This window comes from Plectropomus leopardus, chromosome 2, assembly GCF_026936395.1.
Source record: "Plectropomus leopardus strain MGB_pleo_1.0 chromosome 2, ASM2693639v1, whole genome shotgun sequence".
Taxonomy (NCBI): Eukaryota; Metazoa; Chordata; class Actinopteri; order Perciformes; family Serranidae; genus Plectropomus; species Plectropomus leopardus.
The window spans coordinates 20,250,089-20,274,817 of record NC_142177.1 but is presented as its reverse complement, the minus strand read 5'-3'; the positions used below and the strand labels follow the sequence as shown (position 1 = coordinate 20,274,817).

Below are 24,729 nucleotides of genomic sequence, written 5' to 3'. Positions count from 1 at the left end.
TATCCACTGATGTACAGATGTCTCTATCATAATGTAAGTCCACAGGAAAAGGTATTACTGGTCCCAATGACATCACATGACAGACCCAGAAATTGTAATTCCCCGATTTAGCCACTGTATCAATTTGGCTTCAAAGCCAGACGCTGTTCCTGGGGGCTTTCTGCAGAGAGACCAAAAAACCTGCACTGATTTATGTAACATTTAAAAAAAATATATATGTTAGACCACTTAATTTTTTTTTCATAGCTGGTCAGTGCCACTTTGCATGGAATCACTCAGTTTCATGAGTCGTGCAAAATGTAAAATAAATAGGGGCAAACTTCACAACAGGTCAAGATTAATATTTGAACATGGTGTCAGTTATGGACACCTTATGTGTAGTTCATATCAGGCAGGCTGTTCACCCTAATAACTGCACTCCAGGTTTCTACTTACACATATGAGCACTGACATCCCCCAAGAAGATTTATGGAGTGTCCAGGTTGCACCCGCTCTAAAACCAGAGACTCCAGATTGCTGCAGTACATAAGTCAGACCGTTTCTAACTGTGACACGCTGTCACATAGAGGCAACCCTCACATCATCACCTTCACCTGCTGCTCAGCTGGCAACTTATCAAACCAATACACCGAACACTGTGGGTGGTGGGCCCATATGGCGACATTGCTAATTCAGACTGAGCTTGCTGTTTAGCATTGTTAGTGGTAAATTGCTTGGACTTTCTCTCCAGAGACTGAACTGAAAAAAAACAGGAAAGTGTGCTTAAATGCTGATACTGAGTTAAGTTTTTGAGCTGAAACTGTGACTGTTTTGTCAGCACTGCTTATGATTCCTGCTTCTCCTGAAATAACACCTTCTTTCTATAAACACAATGTGAGCAACCATACAGAACAACAATAGATGGAATACATCCAAATCGTGCAATTGTGGAATACCCCAGACAATACAAATCCAAGAATTTCCAGGGGGCTTTGTAGATCTACATTTTAATTGCTGCGGGACCCACAAGGCAAACAAAAATGTGGTATGAGTGAAATGAGGGGTAAAATAAAAAGCTTTTATGATGCTTTAAGCTAGATTCGGATAAATGGATTACTAAATGGACGGGAGCTATCAGTTTCTCATCTCGTTTCTGCTCACCGAGCCTTTTGGGAGTTTTGTGTGACGCACACACCAAAATAACACCCACAGTGATTGTCCGCTCTCATTCTTTAGGTCCTGAAAAGGTGCTTTCACAAAGATCAAACAGGCCTTGACCAAATCCTTTAATATAGCGTGAAAGCTACTTCTTTATCTGTTCATTTTTGCTTCTTTCACCATCGGGCTTTTTAACTACGAGACGATACAATCCCAAGCATCCTGTGCTCATACCCACTCATTCACAGCTTCATTTAGACTGACGTGAATATACAACTGCTGAGCACAAATTACCAAGATCTCAGACATTCTACTGATCCCCCAAATACATTGATATGCGCTGATTATTCACAGCACATTAAAAACATCAGAATTAACCACAGTGAACACTATCACCCACTTCAGATCTTGTAAACTACAATTATGCCCCCTTGTGTGTGTGTGTGTGTGTGTGTGTGTGTGTGTGTATTGGCTTATATGCTGTGCACGGAAGAGATAAGGTGAGGTAAGCTGGTGTGGAGATGATGCTGTTGGAGCGGAGAGAAAGCGTTCAAGTGAAAAAAAAGGGCAGTTATGCACTTAACCTGCTCTCTGATAAGTGAAGCGCTATAGGAGGCCAGGAGGTGTATTCTCTGAGTACACCTCCTGGAGTTTATGAGAAAATACCCTGGAGGCAGGGCAGGGGCCACACAGTAAGACCACCTTACCAGTCTGGCCTTCTCAGTCTTGCTGGCAGCACTGGTCTGCATAGTTTAACCAAGAAGAACTATAGCTTTAAGAAGTTCTTAAAGCTATAGTTGGTATCTTTTGTTAAAAGATAACTTTGAGTCATATTTGCAGAGATTGTCACAATATCCACACAGCAGTACATGAGATGATCTGTGAAAATAATCATATTCCTCTGTCCTCTTGAATAGATTCAAATGGCATTAACACACATGAACAAAAACAACCATCGGAGGCGAGGAGGAGCCATAAATAATCAACTCCCATTTTCGTAGTTAGGTGATGAAGAGTCCTGCAAGAATTCCTAGTGATATGGTGCATTTTAGTGTGGTTTAGCTAATAATTTTTATCCCTCAACAACCTCACTGTTTTGGTTCAATCTCACCGTTATCATCACCCTTGGTTTTCAGCTGCAGCATTTAAAATTCTCTGAAAAACCCTCTTCACACTACATACCCAGAGCCAAGCAGCCCACAAAGTTAACAGTTTTCTTGTGAACATAGTGTACGAAGCAGCTGGATATTTCCCACAGGAGTTGGTGAAGCCCAAAACAGAGTTAAAAGAAAGTTAATATTGGATAAACAAACTTGACTTCAGATTAATTCTGCTGTTGATCTGTGTCTGCATGTGTTAACAACTGTTTGCTACTACATTACTCTACTACATTAGTTACTTCATAAGATAATGATATTACAGCTTGTTATGCTGCCACCTAGTCACTGCAAAAACAATGCATGTATATGCTCAGTATCTGTGTTTGTGCATAGATTAGCATAATTGTCTTATCTGAAATCAAACAGAATTGTCAGCTTGTTACACTTAGTTTTCATCTTCAGTCTGACATTACATCTACTCCAAATAATTTCTGTTGGGGCGGGGATTCAATATTCCCCAACCAATCACTATATACCAACGTATCTGCCTGATGTCATTTTAAGTCCACGCTGATGAGTAATCATGCCAGATAAACTTGTTGGCTTTTAAGATTGGAGCAGAGAGAAGCAAAGGTATGTCAATTTATAACAGCCTCAATAGCAGTGTTTATTTTGTCTATAACTTGCTATTGTTGTTATTACTCCTCACTGGTTCCGGTGCACCACTTAACAATGCTTCATAACAGCTTAATAGTGACATTAGTCCCACTGCTTGGCTCACTGATTCCTACCATGGTGGTTAATTGTTTTTTTAATCTGAGACACCGCTGTTTCATATCACAATGCCAGACATATCTGTCAACTCTATGGAGTGGGCGGATTAAAAGGTCTGGACTCAGGCAAATAATTGTCAGTGGATTCATTAAAATCTGCTGGCTCTACAGTAGAGAACAGAGCTGCGTCACCAGTGTCTCCCTACTTTTAAAGTCCTTCATACTACAAAACTACTCAATTAATCATACATACAGTATGTATGCACACATTTCTAGCACATTCACATAGCATCCTCTAACCAAGCCTCTCCAAACCATGCTCCATTATTCAGTAGCCTTGCTGTAGCTGCTATGCATAGTGCACTCGCCCCTCCACAAGTCAAACTGGATGTTTGTGTGTTATTAGCCCATCTACTGCGCGAAGGCACCTCCTTAACGACCTGTCACAGCACTCAGGTCAACTGACGGACAGCGACATGCACTTCGACCTCATGGCGGACAAGTGTGAGGAAGTAAAAACAGATGCTTTACCTTCAGTGACATCATCTTGCTTGACAGACGGCGCTGCATGCTTACAAAAGATGCACACTGACAGTGGCCATGATTATGTAATAGCACTAGTTATTCGCCTGAAAGGGAATACTACTAAATTTTAACACTGAGGGAAGCTATTCTATGCCTTCAGATCGTTTATTCTGTGTCAGTGCACATGTTAGAGTTTGTCCTGCCCTCTGATGTCGAGTGTTACAATGTGCTTAGTGCTGCAGAGACCAAACTGCAAAAAAGATGAGATGGCTGGTAAATGACGATAAGCTGACCAGATAGTGGTTCTTTGAGATGTAGAATGTGTAGATCCGGACTGATCTCACTCCTGCCACATAAATGCAGAGAAGGTACTGAAAACTTGAGCAGAGTAAACCACAAACAGTCAGCGCCCCCCAGTCATTCTCACTAAAGCAGCTCTGCGTACTGGTAAATATCACACATTAGAACCTTTTTTTGGGTGGGAAGCCAGTGGGGGTTCATCTCCTTGTCAGTGCACTAGCAACTCCTACTGGACGGTCGAGCTGCCTGGGTTGATATTTGGGTGTAACGCCCCAGGGCAGGTGAAAAGAGGCAGCGAGGGACTATGTATCAGATGAGACATATTGAAGACTGTATAATATGGAGAATTAGCCAATCCAAGTTAGAAGGTAGAAGACAATTCTGGTGTTCATTTTTGAAATCGTGACACATTATATATTGTGTAGATATTATGTTTTTAAAAAAATGACGGCAAAACAAACAATGTAAAAAAGCATATTCAAAAATCAAACTGTAGTCAGTGCCAAGAATTCAAGCTTCCTAATAAAGAAAACCCTGGGACAAGGACAGGATCAAAAGTCACCGATACAACGACTGAGACATTTCAGGTCAGTCTATGACAGACAGGCTATCTTTAGCATTGCTTTGATATGTTGACAGAGCTGGACACAGCCAACGAACAATGCCATCGGCAGTATCCTTGCCCTCTTTAATTTCCTATGTTCAACATAATAGCAGATGGAAGATTCAATGCAGCGCAGTAAATCACTACACCTATTAGATGTGCAAGAAAATACGCATACACCTGCGATATTTCGTTTTGTGACACTGTGTCATTTCTCAAAAAACCTGTATTGATTTTTAATTAATAATCTACATGCTTGGATTAGTAGCAGTCATTCATTTTGTGTCGAATTAAAGCCCTGACCACTAGATAGAAATGCCGTAACCTATCTTCAGCCATTTGTCTTTTCCATTTCAACATAACAACATATTGCAAGCATAAATGCAAAGAACATGGGCCAAAGACACAGACTAAGAAATTAAGTGTGCACTGCTAGCTCCTAAAATTACATTTACACAGCTCTAAAACCTATGGCATCATCACATGCTGATAAAAGACTGGGTTTGTTTCACGCACAGATTTTCCAAGCTGAAAAAATTAAGCCAAAGCCTAAGTGCCAAAAAACTGTAGATCTTCTACTAGCCACTTGAGGCTGACTCCAAAAAAGAGCAAATCTCCATAGACCCCCGTGTGAAAATGCCAAACAGTACAACAGAGTATAATAGATAGTCTCTGTAGCTTATTTCAACCTACGTGACAACTGTACGGGAGGTGATTTTTATATAACTCACCTTTTTACATTTTTATTAAATTACACAAAATTAAGATTGCTACTCTGAGTGACAGACTGTCTGCAGATAGTGTCCTCAGGCTCTCAGTCAGATCCACTCCTCAGTCTTTCACAACCCCACCCTCTAGTCTAAAAATGGTCTCCTCTGGCTCCAAAAATCCAACGTGGCAAAAGGCAAAATGCCAAACTCGAGGTTACAAAATGGGAGTCCTCAAACCAATGGGTGATGTCACAGTGACTACAAACATTATTTTTGTGCAGTCTATGGGTTTGTGCAGGCAAGTCAAAAACTGCAGTTTGCTGATTTAATACAAAAGGTTCACAGACATGGAGGAATACCAATGAATTGCAGCAACTAAATGCATTCCCTCCTGCCACTGTACCATTTTGTGTGAACACACTGTCTCTGACTATCATGAAAATGAGAAAGAAAAAGTCCCACTCGCAGAGGGTGAATGTAAAAAAATCAGCACATTTTCTAGACATAATGGTACATTTTATGACCAGAAAGTGGGTCCTTTTTACCTCCTGTGAAGAGACAGAAGCTTAAATAAACAGATGGACAGATGTACGTGCATGCACGTGCATGCACTCACACACAAGCGCACGTGGAGCATTATTCATGCAGTGGGATGCCCCAAAATGAATCCATGTGTGTAAATGTCATCAGTAAATGTCAATAGCTTTTTGAGGCCTGTCCTGAGGACATGGAGCCCAGCATATGGGCCACGGGACTCAGATGCACCTTCATTTCCTACTACTTCATCTATTCTTAATCTACTTTAAAGACCTTATCTGCCCATGTGATGAATTAAACAACACATGAGTGGGGGTCTTTTGACAAGCAGGCATCAGAAAAGAGGACAGACATGTTCAAAAGGATGATTGCCATTCACTGCAACAAAAGGAAAAGGGGAAAGAAAAGAAGAAAACTCCTGTCTTAATTTTTCATATGATGGCATACACTTATTTATGTGGAATAAGGTTATAAAACAAGTTATTTTAGTTATTATATAGTTATTGTTATAGAAGCAGTCTGCTAAAAAGACAGACATCAGTAAACACTTGAGACATGCACACTGATAAAACCTGTGCACGTGTTTCTCAGGGATACTTTTTGATAAGAGCGGGAATAAATCCTGATTCACTGACTGCAGGTTAGGATACTATGCAGCTAAAACAGCTTTGGGATGGCTCAAGTGATTACAGGTATATCCACATTGTGCAAACTGTACCTCAATGTAGGAGGCGAGCCTGGGGTAGACCCTGTAAGGTCCCAGCACGTGAGACAGAGGGGTGGTGCAGGGGAAGCTGGTGGTCACAGCGTGGCTCACTTCAGGCAGAGAAAACACCTTGAAGCCAAACTTCTCATACATCTTCTGCAGTTCTTCATCGGGCTTCTCTTCGCCCTCACACAGGACACTGCCCACCACGTAACGACATTTTTCTGCAGGCCTCTGAGGGGACAGAGAGAGGATATATATCAAACATCTACAGATTCACTTAAAACCCTTCAGTGAGTCACCTCACACCAGAAGAAACTCATACTTAATATACAAGCAGTACACAGCAGGGTAACGCACTCTGTTGGAGAAACAATGTGGCATTTTTATTGGCGTTCCATTTTAGCACATCTCTGTTTGATTCAAGACAGAGTATACGCTGATTAAAACATACTATATATATTAAAATCTCTTAATTTTTAGTTTCTCGTGCTCAGAGGCATGTAATTTGTGGAGAAGGCTACAAAAACAAAAATCTCTAAATAAGCCAATCAAGAACTTTTAAAATACCTAATTTTCATAATACTGGTCCATTTAGTCTGTAAAATGAACGTTCCTGGCGACTTATTTTCCTGGCGTTTAAATGTAAGTTTAAACTTAGACAAGTCAAAACTTGACTAAAAGAATGAAAAGAGTCCAAATTGAGCACAATTTACTCTATTGGGTTAAACATCGACCAAAAAATGTGCAGAATAAGAGCCATTTGAATCATTAATCACAATTTTCAATAACCAAAGTATATTTTAATACCACTAAAATGTGTGGCTCTTTGCACAGGGTATAACACATATTGCACATTATCTTTCAAAAAATGACAACAACTCACTAAATAAAAGTTGACAAATAACATTTATTGAAAACAAGCCTTATATGATACGATTAAGTCCAGAATTCTATAGCTGCCAACTGCAGTGACACCTCTGATCAGAATAGCCACTTTTATGGCTTTTATTCACATTCGGCTCACTTTTATTATAAATTAAATAGTAAAAATAAAAGTCTGGGGATGCTCTGGAACTCCCTCAAGGACCCCTGGGGGTTTCCAGCCCCCTGGCTGAGAACCACTGACATAGATCAATGTTAATGTTTGCCTGGTGTTAAAGAATATATTATAGTAGGGTGAGCTTTTTAGTATTTTCTATCCTATATTTGTTTGCAAGAATTTTAACAAAAAGTACAACCCAAAAATAACAGTACTGCATTTGATTAATGGAATATGCACAGACCACCAATTTGTCTTTATCCCCTGTTGCATTATTTTATAGCACATAATCCTTAATAAAAATAAGTCTTTATAGCAAACAGGAAGGCCTAGAGAGAGAAAGTGCTTAATGCTCTATCAGCACAAAACTGCACATGTGTGGAAGTAAAAATAGAAGTTGTTTGATTTAAACTTGTTTGGGCATTTCACCTTCACACAAGTTTAAGTGTCACTGGACAGAATGCTGCCAGCTCCGATAAACATCCCACCTGAGATATCCAACAGCCAGGTCACATATTGTGTGTGGCAGTTCAGATTGCATCTATGCTGCAAAGCATGTTAGCGAAGTGTGCCAGAAGTGGATACTTATTTTTACACCATGCTCAACAAAATTCATTAAAACATATTATAGATACTATTTTAGATTTTGTATTTTATCAAAGTCAACTGTACTTTACATAAAAAGGGTTTGTGGATATCAATTACCAAGTGGTCCAAACCACAAACAATTGTTCTCTTGCCTACTAATATTATGAAAATAAGGAAATATTGATGAATTGCAGATTTTAGCCTAAAACATTTCAGGATTTGTAGGTTTAGCTGTTTAGAACTGGTAGTAGGGATTGTTTGTTTTGCTGTATGACTCTAGAGGAGAAGCAGATACAAGCAGACATGAAGGTTTGGCCTCCTTTGCTACAAAGTGTCTCTGTCACCGCAACCTCTCTTAATGTACCCACATGTCTGCATACAGATGTGATAGAGACAGAATCACAACCACTAAGTGACTTGTCAGCCAGACGAGGATCTGACAGATTCTCCCACTCACATACGTTTTACAGACAGTTTGCTGTCAGTCTGTAGAGCTTCAGATGGAGAGTGGGAGCTGTTGTTAAAGGACCATATCGGCTTTTTTTTTTTTTTTTTTTTGCATGTTTTGGTCAATTTACTAAAAATCACATAGGTACACTTTACATTTCTGCCCACCATTTTCAAGATCTTGCCACAGTATTTCAGATATGAAAATGTTTCCTAACTTGCCAACTGCCAAAAATAATGATTCTGTAGGAGATTATGCACCAATTATATGCAGAACAATATGATAACAGTCCTTAGAAAACCAAACTTTTATTAATATCTGTGCAGAATGAAAATCAACTTTGAGAGACATATATGAGTAATGCTATGTTCACAGAACCAAAACCAAACATCTTCACAGTGACAGATCACCCAATTCAAGCGAGTTTTGTCTCTGCAAGTTGATTTTTATATTGCTTTGTGAACTGGGAACAAGTGGCAGCCTGGAAGGCAAGATTAACAACTTTTAAAGTCCTAAAAAGTAAATACAGTTGACTCAATCTGTTCTAAACGAGATAAAACATACAAAATCCCTGGTACGGTCTTTTAAGACGTGCTGCTGGTTTCTGCTCTGTGAGAGTGGCCGTCTGTGAAGGGCTGGCACTGAGGGGGCACAGATGGGAGTCAGCAACACTCATCTTCATGTCCCTGGCGTCCTTGCACGAAATTATCACATCTAAACGCCACAACCTTCTCTTCTTTTCCATCTCATTTCTCACATTCGGGGTTATTTTTGACTGCATTGTGCCGCCGCTACACTGCACTCTTCCCACTGTCCTACTTTGTTCATACAGCAGCGTTTGTGCTGTGATTCAGTGTCGCTGGCTGCTGGTGAGACTCCCCGGCTGAGATAAATCTATTTGATCACCCCACCCATAACCCTCAGTGCCTCTTAATGTCTGCATCATGTGGGTAATAATAATGACTGACAGTGCCTGTTGAGCATGAACAGATAATCTTTACTGTCACCTGACAGAGACCCTTGCCACCAAGCTCAACAGTGAGTCAGAGAACACAGATCACCTGCTTTTGACAGAGAATTATTCATTGAAGGCAGCAGGAGATAGACTCAATCTATTTACAATGAAGCAATGAGTCACTGCAAACACAGGCAGTCACAATGAAGACGGATCTATTTTAAAGCCTAGTAACATATAAATTACATTTTATAAAAACATGGTAGTGGTAGTGACAGTATAATGATTTGATAACCATTATTTGGATGGATTGATTAAATTTGGTATAGACATCAGGATGCATTGTGAACTCTTAAATGATTATTTTAATTTTTATCTAGCACCATGATCGGGTCAAAATTTCAAATTGTCCAATACTTTATCATGCTAACACAATAAACCACTGGTTCCAAAGAGGGGGGTCCCATAGCTCACTTCAAGGTGGTCATGAAGCTATCTTGATCTTAAGAAGTGTAAAATCCATGCACAGCTACAATTAATCTCTCTATTTCAGATTTCTATATTATTAACCAGTACCCGACCCCTCCCTTCTTATCCTCTCTGTATGTCATCCCTGTCTTTGTGATTGCAAATGAAACATGCGTCCATGTCTATTTTTTCTGCCTATGTTAAATAAGTGAAATTATCCAAGTGTCAATGGTCTATTTGTTTTCTGATTTTTGCCACAACCGTGTACCTTTTTTTACACTGTCTTATGTTTTTGGAGTTGTTCGCACTGCTGTTTTTTTATCACAGCGAGGACCTGAAAACAAGCTCTATTCAAAGAGCCTTCATTCTCTGCTAAACAGCCTCACCCTGCATTAAGAAAGTAAAGTTAAAACATTGAAATGGTAGTTAAAACATCTTAATGTTGTTTTTTTTCTTCTTTTTCTTAATGTTATCAAAAAGACTTTGTAAGAGAAATGGAAAAGTGTCTGGGAGATGAAAATACTGAATTTTGTCCAAAAAAGACTTTTTAAGTACGTCTGATAGATAAAATTAAATAAATAAAACGATAAAAACAGGAAATAATCAGTCCAAAATTCATCCAAATTGCTCCTCTTACACAAACTTTATGCAGTTATTGTGTTGTTGTGTACTGGTATTGTTATGCATTAAATATAACATGAAACATCCATAAAATAAGTCACATAGTCAGGGGTCATCAGTTTATTTAATGATCGACGTGGGGCCCCTTAAGGAAAAAGGTTGGGAATAAATGCAGGAAATATAAGATCCTGGACATTGTCAGCACAACACCTGCTATCAGCGTCATATTGCACCATTATTGTGAGCATGTTGGCATGCACAAAAACATTTAGCTAAAAGGATTGTTTTGCTTTTTGCAAAACCTCACAAATCACTCTCATTCTTGTTCCGACATCTAATCGTCATGATATGTCAAAGGTATGCAAAACCAGATACAGACAAAAACACTGAACAAAACTCTTTGTACAGGTTAAGCATAAACTTGAATAAACTGAACTATTGAATGAAAAAAAATGAATTCATAACATGTAGCTTGGAATCATTAATTACATAATTTTGTCACAACCCAATATGATCATATCTTCACTGCATTAGTACTGAATTATCACTCAGCCCTGTTTGCCACATTAATATAACTGTCAAAGACCTTCGTTTCTCAGCTGTGTTTTTTAAACAACTGAATTGTCTTCTCATCTAAAAGGATTTATGTGCAGAGGTTGGTCTGCATCGCCCTCTTTCCTACATGAAAGCATTAAATGTATGGGCTGTCAACCACAGCTACTCCTCGTCAACACTGGTGGTCTATGATAAGAAGCAACAATAACCATTCAAACACAGAGGGGATAACAACTGTCCTCCCACGGTCTGGCTTCGATATCTTACCATCTCGCTATCTCTCAAGCTCTCCGCACTGATAGACTAGAGTGTGTTAGCCAAACCAGTAGTTCACTAATGATATCATTCAGGGCTCTATCTATCATTCACATCCCACACAGTGGCAAGAACAAACAGCAGCCCTGACTGCATCTCATCTCTGCTTCCCTCCAGATAACACACCCCAGAGACTACAGGCAATTAGGAAAGAGAGGAACACCACTCCATGTACTTGACTTGTCTTGTCTTCCACACCAAAGTTGTTTTGTTTGTGTCTGAAATTCTAATACTAAAGGTAGAAATTCTCAGACGCTGTCCATGCTGGGCAGAGGCACTCTAAAAGTCAGCTGCTGCCAAGGCTGTATTTTGGAAGACAGCGTGTGATTCCATTTCTCACAGGTAGCTGAGGAAAGCCGACTGAGGCTTTTGATTGACCTGGGGGTGAAGCAGAGAGTCGGATAATGGGAGGAACGTGAAGGTTTTACCTCTATAACTCAACACTGACATATTATTCTGTAGCAGGCCGCAGAAAAGCAATCCAGGTAACAGAGACTTGTAAACTCCACTGAATGTGCATTAAAGCCATCTGTAGGATTTACACAAATGTTTAATTTCATCTGACTACGTCTCTGCTGATTTCATCTACAGCCAACATTCATTTCACATATTTCCCTATGCTAAGTGAGCTCGTTAAAATCGGGTGAAAAGAAAAGACATTGACGGCCAACTTTTACAGAGCTCATGGCCCACGGGACTCTAAGATGGCTTTCCCTCACAAATGGTGCCATTCCCATCTCTACCAGATTCCCTTAAGCCGGGTCTCCAAGGACCTGTTGGGAAAGAAAGTAATTTCAAGAGCAATTCTTTGCTTGAGGCTTCAAGGGCCTTTTTTGATGGATGAGGCCACTTAAACAATAAAAAGGTATGGCTGACAGAGGTAATTCTTTATTAGCAGACACGTAATGAGGATTTACACTCTTCATCTTTTCTCCTCAGGGCCCTGCACATCTTCACTCTTGGCTATCACCACTTGGGATGCATTGGTTTGTGTGCTGGTCCCGTTTACAAATGGTAATTTCTGAAGAGTTAGCAGGCTTGGAAGGACGGGTACAAACAAGGCAGGCAGCCAGCACTCTGCATTTACTGTTGCTTAAAGACGGGATCATAATGAGCATACCATACTCTGCCTGACCGAGGACCATCACCGTGCTCATTAAAACACAACTGCCAAGCGACTGATCAACAAAATGCGGAGCTAAATTAGCAGAGTGGGAGTGATTAACACTGAAAGAGCATAACATCATCTCCCTCTTCAAACGTAACATAAACTGAAGCAAAGGAAACTCAGCTGCACTGCTGTGAGCCAGGAAACAAAAACTTTAAATATTTAAGTGCATTCGTCTTACTTTATTTTTCACAGGCTGCCTTGTAATTAGTAATGCAGTAATGCAGGCAATGTATTAAATTGATATTGTGCTATGAGACTAGATAACGCCTTAGTTTTTGGATATAGTAATATCACAAGTGTTGTCTTTTCCTGGTTTTAATGGCTGCATTTAGGTGAAGTCATTTTTGAATTTACCAAACTGTTATATAATCTGTTTTCACACACTTAGACATTATATCCCAATTACTGATTATTATTTTGCAAAAACCTCATTGTGTTTTGTAAAAGCCCCAATAATCAACCAAATAATATCACCACAAAACTTATGTTGAAGTATTAAGTCTATATTATCATTATATTTAATTTTCTCTGTAACACTCAGCCCTCTAGGCGTTGATTTCGGGGGGACACAGGGGACATGTCCACTTCAATAAATATAACATGTACATTTTGTCCCCCCAAAACATTAAAGTATTTTATTTTATGACTTTTTCACTATAAATCGATGCCAAAAAAGTGCAGATTGGCACTAGAAAATATACCAGAATGCAGGAAATTACGTGTGTGGTGCTAAAAACTTCCTCCCTCCTCAATGTTGAAACAAAACCTACACCCTTGCCAAGCCCTCCTTGTAGCATGCAATTCGAAAACTAAAAAAGTGTCATTGAAAGTAAAATATGTGAACAAAACATCACATTTACTCTTCATGCTCTTGTTGGCAAACTGGGTTTACCATTATGCCAAAATTGAGCTGAGAGGCTGTGATTGTACAAGGGTCCTTCACTGCACTGCAGTCAATAAATCTGCAAATTTGGAGCCTCTCTGGACTTCTATGCCGTCTTCACATCAACATCTGCAGTGAAGCGTGACAAGCAGCAAATGCAGCATTCATAAAGACCACATCAAGTTTGTAAAGAGCACATAATGACCCAAAAATTTCATCTGCAGTCCAAATGCATCGGATAAATGTATCACACAAACAATACACATCGCTTTGCTGGAGAGCTCTTTCTATCTGTTCAGAAGTTTGCAGAATATTTTTCTATCCATATCTGGAGCACCGAGACAGATGGTGTTTGGGGCACTTCCCTGAACGAGCAAAGAACGTGACACACGCGGAGCAAGAAGAACAGAGGACTATGGGATAAGAAATCCCTCAACAAGAGCTGTCTTTTGCCTCAGTGTGTCAGAGCGATAACCTGTCTCAGCAGATTGGGGGCCGTTCGCCCCCCCACAGTCAGACTAGGCAGCAGAGACAAAGTCACCAGGAGGGAAATTGAAACTAATAGTGCTGCACAGCGCTGGGACCGCAGGTATGCTGTGATGGGCTCTTTGTAGCTGAATTAATGGAGCAGCAATTGCATTGAAGCAAGTATGCTTACCCAAACAAATGCAGGTAAAACAAAGTGATTCACCAAGGGAACAGTGGGGGTCATTTTATGATTTGGAGGGACAGAAAAAATAACCAACACACTGACTGATATAATATTAAAGAGACAGTTCACTCCCAAATCAAGGAAAACATGTTTCTCTCCTACCTGTTGTGTTATTTATACAGCTAATTTATGCACTTTCCATTCATCATAAATACTCACATATGCACATATTTGTATTGTTAGTATATGTACTGTGTAACATGCTGTAAAAATTCATACTGTGCAATTTTTTACCACTTTACTACCATATTTATAGGCTAGATTTTTAGTAAATATACTACACAACACGTGTATTTTCCGTTATCCTGTGCAACTATCAATCATGAACATATAGTATCTATGTAAGTAAAAGATGTATATAGTGTATACAGATGTCACATTTTATTATATTTTATTTTTATTCTTTTATTTTGTTTTATTTGATTTTATTTTTATTTTGTAATAGTTTATCCTTTCCACTCAAATCACTTTTTTTTTTTGCATTTTTCTATCGCTGACTCTTGTCAGCGTGTGAATTTTCCCAGTGTGGGATTAATGAAGTCTCATCTCGCCTTGTCTCGTCTTATCTAGATTGTTTTGGTGTGAGTTGGAGAGTGCTGTTTGCCTTCTCTTGAATATAATGAAACTACAGTAGATGGCACTCGGTTGTGGTGTTAAAAAAAAACAAAATACTTTTAAAAAAACTTCAGTGGCCAATAAGCTGAGTTGGTTCAACTCAGCTGGACTCCTTCTCTACAATGTCTCCTTGCTTATCGTAAGCAGCTCTGATAAAACATTTGCCTGTGATGGAATGAGATGGCACTCGGATTGTGGTGCCCAATGCGCAAAAAAATACATTTAAAAAAACTCAACAGCGATGTCTCTTTCCAGAATCCATGACCCGGTTACTCAAGATAATCCACATAACTTTCTTTCTAACAAACTACACCGGCCAGCGATATCATCACACAGAAAGGAAGCTATTTAGTTGAGCAGTAACATTGGGTCAGTGGTGCTCGGTGAGCTAACAGTAGATGCACGCCTCCCTCCGCATGGGGATACAGTTGACAAGTTTAGTTCGGTAGAATAAAACAGTGGCTACGTGAAACTGCTCACAACAAGGTCTGTGGATTATCTGGAGTAACCCGGTCATGAGTTCTGGACAGAGACATTGCTGTTGAGTTTTTTAAATGTGTTTCCCCAATGCCATAAATATTCTAAACAAACAATGATTCAAAATTAATTCCAACCTGAACTTGATCATTCTGCACATTAAGATGTTTAAACCTGTTTAAGTTTTTTGCACAGTATTTTTATCTCACTTGGTTTTAATTGTGTGTCTTTTAGTCTTAGTCTTAAATAGTGTTGTTGGTTGTATGAGCGACGACCAAGACAATTTTCTGCCATGACAGACAATAAAGATTTTCTGATTCGGATTCTGATCAATAAATAGCACCAAAGGTAAAACAAAAAATATATCTAATTTAGGGTTAAATTGTCTCTTTAAGACACATGATCATGTCACTGCTTGTTATGATTGTGAAAATAAAATGAAGCCTTATTCAAAACATCAATTTGTCCTCCTTTCCAAGGGGGGCCCTCAAGCACCCAAATCAGATTATATATCCACCGCAGTGTCGGGGCGTGGGCCCCGATAGCCCCTCGAGTAAAAAGCCAGTGGAAATCTTTTTTTCGGTCTCTCACTCTTTCACCAAGTGCAGCTCTGTGCCTTTAGGCTGTGCTCAGACTTAGCTGGTAATTACACATGGCATCCTGGGAGTTCTGGCATGTATAATTACTGGCGTGGGTAAGCAGCCTGCTGGAGTTTTCCTACGCCACAGTCGCTGAGCTGGTTCACCACTCCTTGGCCAGCTGGACACAGTGTGGCACTCCTCCAGCCAGATGTCACAGAGCAGGGAGATAATCTTCTCTAATAGGTGATATGAATGAATTCCTCCCTCCTCAGCATAGGCTTGCTTCCTTCTCTACAAATGTTCAACTCTCTTTCTCCACCTCTCTGCTCACTGTAAGCAGCTCTGATAGATATTCGCTTGTGTAATTCAATATCCTGCACTTCATAACAGTGGATGAAAAGCCAATACATGTCACAGGATTGATGGCGCAGAGGATTTAAATACATTCTTCACCATCTTGTTTCACTGACTAATCGTAACATGTCAGCTTGCAGAGCAACATCTTCATTTCCACACAGTTTGTGAAAGCAGATCAAAATGGCATCCTAAAAATACACACAACAGTTGTGTTACGGTTAAAAAAAAACAGCTTCCCCTTTAATAGATTCTCTCTGGATATCTGCCTTCTCATTTTGCAGTATCTCACTCACTGTAGATTTGTCCATAAACATTAATGGGGTGCTTTACTATAGGGAGAACGTACATGTCCACAGTCTTGCATAATATTGACTTGAAGACCTGTGGGACCAGACTTCAGAGTATGAGCACATTTATTTCACATTTTATATCCACCTTTAAAAGCGGCAACTCCTTGCCAGAAGCCCCCCTTTCATGTTGTTGCTGTCGACAGACAGACAAGCGGCAGTAAAATGCTAATAAATTTGACTGGGAGTGCAGCGATGCTCGGCGCTCTGATCTGAAATTCCGATTGATGAATTGGAGCACTGCAAGGCTCTCAAGGTGAGTCAGACTCCTACCAATTTATACCCCTCTTCCAAGGCAGTTCCACACCTCGCCTCATTTCTCACTGCCACTCCCATATATGTCTACACATGACATTTCATTTTCTCCTCCTTGTCATGGGGAGCCACGAGTGGGTTGCTTCAGAAGCTAAAAACAAAGTGGGAATTCAGTAGATCAGAGGATGAACCAAACAGCAGCTCTAGTTGAGCCTCGATACAAACACAACATGTTATCAGTGTCAGAGCAGAGGCAGCTGCATCTGCTGTGTAGTTCTACCAAGTGTGGACAGACGTTGATCATTTCCACAACACAGGGCACAATGGTAAAGGTCCAGTGTGTGTCGGATTTAGGGGGATATATTGGCAGAAATGGAACATAATGTAATAAGTATGTTAGCTTTAGTGGATAACCACATAAAAATAAGAATTGTGGTGTTTTCATTGCTTTAAAATCAGCTGTTTATATCTGCATAGGGAGCAGGTCCTCGTATATGAAGATGGCCACGTTGCATCGTCATGTTTCTACAGTAGCCCAGAATGGACAAATCAAACACTAGCTAGGGACAATTTTTTGCTTCAGCCACTTTAGCTTGCAACCCCTCTGTGACAGTCAGACAGACAGAAAAACATTTATTTGTAATCCTGATTAGTTGTTGTGTGTAATGCTTTTCTGGTCCGTTTGTTTTGGAGAGGAAGACATTTGCATATGACGCGGCTCCCGGTAAAAAGCTCCTGAACATCTGATCTTAAGATATCAGTAAGAAAAGGTGGGCACACATCAGCAGATGCTGGGCTAGTGGCCCATATCTGATGTGCCAAAAGAGTTGCAAAAACACTGATTAGTAACGTAAAACTGCTTTACTCAATGTTTTTACTGATTTAAATCATAGTGGCTGTTTGTTTTAGAGAAGAAGAGACCTCTTCAGATTCGGCACCAGGTAAAAACCTCCTGAACATCTGGATCAGACATGTCAAACAGCGTCTTTGAAACACTGATTTGTGAAGTGAAATTTCTTTATTCAGTGTTTTTACCAGTTTTAATCACCTGGTCCATTTGTTTTTAGGGTTTAAAGAGACCTCTGCAGATAATGTGGCTGCTGGCTAAAACATCCAGAGTTTCAGCTGGTTGCAATCTGAAGTCATGTAAGTATGTTTTCTTTGGTGGATAACCACATAAAAATAAGAATTGTGGTGTTTTCATTGCTTTAAAATGAGCTGTTTATATCTGCATAGATATATACATGCCACTAAATCCCCCTAAATCTTACACCCTTTAAATAAATAGTCTACCCATGTATTTGTATTATCTTCTAATTCTATCAGAAAAATGAAATTACATTTATCTTGAAGTTCCTTACTCTCTTGCTCATAATACACAAACTGGCGCCTGAGCATTCACTGCTGTCCACTCTTACTAATACATCTTGCTCAGGAGATTCCTTGCAGACAAGCAGCCTTCCTTCTAAAACATAACAAACCAGGAATTCGGTGATTTAGTTTGTCCTTTATCCAGACTGGAGTAGTTCAATACTTGTGTCAGAGCCCCATTACAGCAAAGCCTGAGGCAACTCCTGCCTAAAGTGGTTAGGTGGGTTTAAAGTGTAACCCCCTGCAGTGTTTTGGGTCACTGTCTGGTTGACTGACCCCTGTGTGCCAAACTGCTAAACTGTTCAATCCCCCAGGCCTGTGTGATAAAAAGTTTTTGGAATTATAAGCATACATTTAAACGCATGCATGCATGAGTGGATGACTAGATTTAATTGGTGTCGCCTCACACGTCTCAACTGAGTGAGGTGAAGATTTCAGCCACCAGACCAGTGAAATCAAACAAGTCAACAGCTGTCCAGAGACAAAACATACAGTAGATTTAGGCACTGTAACGGAGGCCTGCTGATTAATTTGATCCGTTGCTGTAGTAAGTTTTGAATGCCGATCTTCAGGACACAGAGTCCTGCAGGTTTTCCTTGTATTCATTAAACACAGATTATATTCCAACATAAATGCAAGGTGAATGCAAACGACTGCAATTTGTTGGAAACCAGCAATATTCCTAAAACCACTACAATAGTGTCACAGTGACCAGATAATTCAGTCGCTTGTGTAGGTTTGAAAGCTTACCCTATTCTAATATGATTGATCCATTTTTGACTGAATGAATTATAGGAGGCTGAGTTACACTTCATCTGCCATAGTAATAAATTAAGCATAAAGATCAATGTGGTTTTGAGGAGGTGCCTGCATCCCGCACAACTAAGTTTCAATGCCAACACTGCCATCTAGTGGCTAAACTGTGCAGCAAGCAAACAGACATATAAATGTTGGGTATAGGATGGATGCTGTACTCACTATAATTAACAATATTTTCTGAAACAATAAATAAATATTTAACCAACTTGGATGTAGCTCAAAAACACTAACTGATTGGATGGAGGAATCGAGCCTGTTTCAGTGGTTCATTAATGTTTTCCTGCATCTTCTAAATACTCAAAAAAAAAATATAAACACAAAACTTGTGTTTTTGTTCCCATATTTCACAATTAAACGCCACTTTAAAATGTGCAGTTTGATCACGCAACACAGTGTCACAGACGTCCTAAGTTTTGAGGGGGGGTGCCATTGGCATGCTGACTGCAGGAATGTCACAAGGCGGTTATGATGACATACTACTGTGATGTCAAGACCCTGGTGTGGAAGATGAGGATGCAGAAAAGCTTCCCTGAGACACTTGTGCAAAAATTCTTCGGTTGTGCAAATCAGTTGTATCAGTTGTTTGGCTGGTCTCAGACAGTCTTGCAGGTGAAGTCGCTGGATGTGGAAGTCCTGAGCTTATGTAGTTGCATGTGGTCTGCAGTTGTGAGGCCGTCTGGACGGAAACAACACTGTAAACTGCTTATGATAGTCTGATGAACTTTTAGTTCATGGGCAGCAGCTCGAGTGGACATTCCTGCAGTCAGCATGCAAATGGCATGCTCACAATTGTGGCATTGTGTTGTGATCAAACTGAACATTTTTGAGTGGCTTTTTATTGTATAGTATAATACATATCAATCTGCATGCTAACCACTTAAAGACTGTGACTCTGGCTATGACTGCATGTCTGAGACCTGGTGTGCTTCAGTGGTTCTCAACCAGGGCTCCTTCAGGGAATTGAAGGGGGTCCCCAGAAAAATGGAAAATAGTTAATTTTCTAAAAATTTAATTCACTACAGAAGTGAGCTAAACGTGAGTAAGGGTCAAAAGAGTGACTATCCGATCAGAGGTTTCACTGAATAACTGTAGAATTCTGGTATAAATCATATCTAACTGGGCTGAAATGGTATCAGATTTCACTGCACAATTATCACGGCTAAGCGGGTTTATAATGATGATATTGTGATATAGAAAATTATAGTAATAATACTATCTGTCAAATTATTATTTTTTTTAACTTTGTTCATCGTTGGTTTTGGCTCTTTTTCCCCCCCCATATTTATACTCAACATACAACTGTAAGGAGGTGGAGGGACACTCTGTAACCATAACTGTACAAAATCATACAAAAAAAGCAATTACACTTAATGGAAAGAAAAAAGGCAACCAGATGGCGCTGAGGGAGGGAAACAAAGTGAGAACGGAAAGAAATTATTAAAGAGACGCTGGATTATTTACACGATATTATCATATAGGTAGTATTAAAATGATTTCAATATTTCAATTTAAATATTGCGGTTATCTTCAATACTGGTATACACCCCTAGTATCAAATAACCAAACACTTTTCTGATGGAGGTCCCTGAAGCGAAATGTTATCAAAAGGGGGTGTGTGTTTTATCAGTTCAGGGGCCCTCGACACGATAAAAAGGTTGAGAACCACTAATCCAGACAACACAGATACTTATTCCATTTATATACAAAGAATTAAAACTAGCTCATTGTGTTTTCGCCATGCATAGAGATGGTATTCATTACACAATCGATTATACACACACACAACTACATCTACACATGGAATTAAGCATTTGTTTTCCCTTAAGGAAATCCTGAGAAGAACAGCTTTAATTTTCCCTATTCTGAGCTGCTGATTTGACTGGATTGTACCATTATTGCAGGCACTACTGAACACTCTGGAAGACTTCAGGGCACAGCAGCATAGTGAGAGAGTTAGCTGCTGTTTACACCGGATGCAGAGGCCACTTTAAGTATTGAGGTCAAGTCTAAACACAGCAAGTTACAAAGTCCACAGCAAATCATGCAAAAAAGAGCTGACCTTCTAAACCCCTTAAAACTTGTTTTTTTACTTTGATTACTGCATAAGACTTTGGGACTGAGTCACAGAAAAACAAGTATCAGCATTTATTAGAAATTCCATCTCAGACAAAGTTCAGCCATATGGCAGCTCTCACATTTTGAGTTTACTCGTGTGGCTGGTGGTGAGTAATCACTTTTGGCCTCTGTAAACAAAGAAGGTCAACAAATTCTCATGTCACAAAACAAACACTGAAAACGACAAACAGTTATGATTACAGCCCTCATCGCCTCGTCCTCTGCTCTAATTTATCATGACATGTAGAAATGTTTGGCGATGAGACTGACAGGGGTCTTACACTCTCAGCCAGTGGACATTCAATGGCTAATTTTACATTTGCTGCAAAAATTACTGACAATATTTTATGTCTTTGATGTCTTATTTAACTCCAAAGGAAAATCAGAAGCACATACATCTTCATATTATGTAAAATAGACACAGACTGCAGTACTGAGTCAAGAGATCTGTATAGAAATCTGAGCATCCTATAACGGCCCCTTATGATACAGCCTTTCCACAAACTCTGACACCAGAAGAGAAGTTTAGTGAGCATCCTGCCACAATTTTCCACTGGTGTGACTCACAGTCAGGGTTTCCACTAAAAGATTTTACTTAAAAAAAGGACAAGGCACTCCAGAGGAACTGGCACTGGTAAGCAGAAAGACAAACGCCAAGTTGTGCCAGGGTGCCACATTCTTTATACCACAAAGAATAAGAAGAAAACTGAAGTCATAAAACACAGCTGACTTTATAATACTAAAAAGAAAATCAACACCACAGTCTATGCATCTGGTCAACTCAACTGAGTTACAGTGCACATTTAGCTGATGAGCCAAAAGCCTCTATTTTGTCATACTGTTTGTCAGATGGCTTAACTCACCCGACCATAACAAACTCAAATGTCAGCAGAATGGACACAATAGAAGCTAAAAGCAAATCAAAGAGCAAACAACACTGTACAGTTAATTTGTCATTAGGTCATGGATTAAGAAATATAAAGGCTAAATTCTGCCTTTGTGAAATTTTATTGTGTCTGTATACTTTTCTCACATCAGCTGGGTACTCAATAAAAACCCTGCCAAACAAGCAGCTGTTGTGCAGACATCCCTTGTTTACTAAAAACAGAACTCGTGATGAATGGAGGAATGCGAAACAGAAGACAACCACAGATCTCAGCAGAGGAATGACCCATTTACACTAAAATTTGTTTTTTAAACTGGACAAAGGGAGATTTATTGCTTCTTGCATCTGTATTGTGATTATAACTTCATAACCACTTAAACTAAACCAAAAAGTGTACACACACACAGACATGTATCAGCTCTCTTCAGACACATATGAAGAGGCTGCGTTTGCCCTTCTAGTTTGGGACTCTGTTTGGTTTGAGTCAGACAGATGCTGAAGCACCCTGGAGCCACAGATGAGAGGGGAAAAAGTATCAACAGTGCAACGTGGCATTGAACAGCTGACTGGTTTCATCATCCAGGCTCAGTTCCTTCAAAAGGCTGCTTGTAGAATTAACCCCTTGAGCCATGCATGCTGAATTACAGCGAAACACATCAAGTTATACAGCACATTACACTAACCATATCAAGACCTCTAGTAAGGACCTTGCTAAGTAGACAATCCCATCAGAAACTCACTGAAAATGCAAAACCTTATAAAACAAAATTTGAGCTAAACGATAACTTGATGGACTCAAAGTTAAAGTTAAATTTTGAAGATTTTAAACCAAAAATACAAAACAGCTGCTGATTTCAGCTTTTCAAATGTATAATTTGCTGATTTTTTCTTTCCTTTAGAACAGTATGTGAAATATATTTTGGTTTTGGACTATGGGCTGGACAAAAGAAGCAATATAAAGATGCTAACTTGGCCTCTGGGAAATGATTAACTGATTTATGCATTCACTTATTTATTTATTTATCTCTACAGATTATAGCCCCATTTACACAAGGGACCGTACCTTATTCAGCAGAGAGGAGGGATGGCTAGGGTGTGCCTTTGGGTTTTTTCCGTATTAGGACCCTCCCCACTGCTACCAATACATTTCTTTGAGCCTCCCTCAGTGTCTGGAAGAAAATGCATGACCCTCCCATCACCGTATTTACCAGTTTAACAGTTTCTGACTTTAAGTAATTATGTGATTTGAGAGGATTTTAGAGAAAACATGCCTTTCAAACCCTCTTGCAGGTTTGGGAGTTATGGGGGTATTTAAAATAAATCCAAAACACAGCCATTTAAAGTTGAACTGCCCTCCCCTAAAGCAAATCAAAAAACTTAACTCCCACCTCTGTGCTTAAAAAAATATTCAATTTGCCTCCCCCGTTTTGCACCACCGCCACTTCAAAAATAAGCAAGTCCCCTGCACCTTCTTATTTCCAATAGTACATCGATACATTGACATAGAAACTCACTGAAATTGTATAAATCTAAGTTTTAAACACATAATATCACCACCTGTGTGCGACCTTTGAGAGTCTAGCCAGGTCAAACAAAGCATATCTCACCACCTGTAACATCTTATCAGGAAACAGAGTACATTGGGGTTTTGTGGTTATGTCACGGGTTCAGGTGTAAATACAGACACGGTGCTGTATGGTTAGACTAACACGGGGTCTCACCTGCTTGGGGTCATCGTAAAAGACCCCGACGGTGCTCAGCTTTGGCCCAATGCTGCAGCTCTCTGTGTAGGCTGCACCGCAGTCCTTGTATGATCCCTCTCTGAACTTGTAAGCAATGGTAACATTTCTGACAGGAGGTGGCCCGGTTTTTACAATCACGTCGCACAACAGTCCCGAGTACAGCAGGAAGGCACCTACTGTCACTACCAAACACACCAGGAGCAAGACTAACAGGAGAACCAGAATTAAATCAGACATGGTTTCTTCTCAACGCGGTCCAGTCAATGCAATTAGCAAAAAAATATCTGTCGTGCCCCCCAAAAACGTCCTCCTCTGGGTTACACACGCCGACTCTGTGTAGCTCTCCAGTAGCTTCAAGCGACAACCCCAAAAACGCGGCTACTTAAAAGACGCTGTTAAATTTGGTTTTTTTGGTCGTATTAACCTGAAACGAAAGAGGAAACACTCGTTCAAGTTGACAAGAAAGACAATTTGTTTATGGTATTTCCCCAAACACTGAACATGCTTCCCGGATAGACCATTCTCGTCTACAGATGGGGGAGGCGTTATTGTATTTATTTGAAAGTCTACTTTTTATGGATGCATCGCCATTTCAAAATATTGAATATGCATATTGTGCGTAAAAAATAATGAATATTATGTATATTGATGAATTAAAATCTTTGTTAGTGACCATAGTATGCGCATTTCTGGGAAAATACCCCCCTCTTTTCGTCACCATGGTTCAACCCAAGAGCTGTACAGAGAGTTGATTCAACACCATGTCAAAAAACGGTGATTTTTATGTGTTTCAATTCAAATATTTTGGTCTTTCATTAATTCCCGTGCTCTGTAAATGTATTGGACTTATCTAAAGGCCGTCGATGCTATGTCACAGCTTTCAGTGCTGTCTTTAGGGACTGTGGACTCAGTTATTGAAGCTTTTGTTCAGTCAGCGTTATACAGTCGTGCTGACGTCAAGTTACCCAAAGTATGGAAATTCATTGAGGACAAAATATGAAGCGAAATGGGAGC

General features: G+C 39.7%; 1 protein-coding gene across 1 annotated transcript in view; it reads right to left on the bottom strand.

The window, feature by feature from the left end:
* The window catches only part of tex264a (testis expressed 264, ER-phagy receptor a), an 85,278-nt gene extending 61,062 nt beyond the window's left edge, over positions 1–24,216 (bottom strand). The window contains 2 exon segments of the mRNA XM_042504257.2: positions 6,405–6,626; positions 23,695–24,216. Of these exon segments, the coding sequence (XP_042360191.2) occupies positions 6,405–6,626; positions 23,695–23,952 (480 nt within the window). The 5' untranslated portion in view covers positions 23,953–24,216.
* Positions 24,217–24,729: the final 513 nt, after the last annotated feature.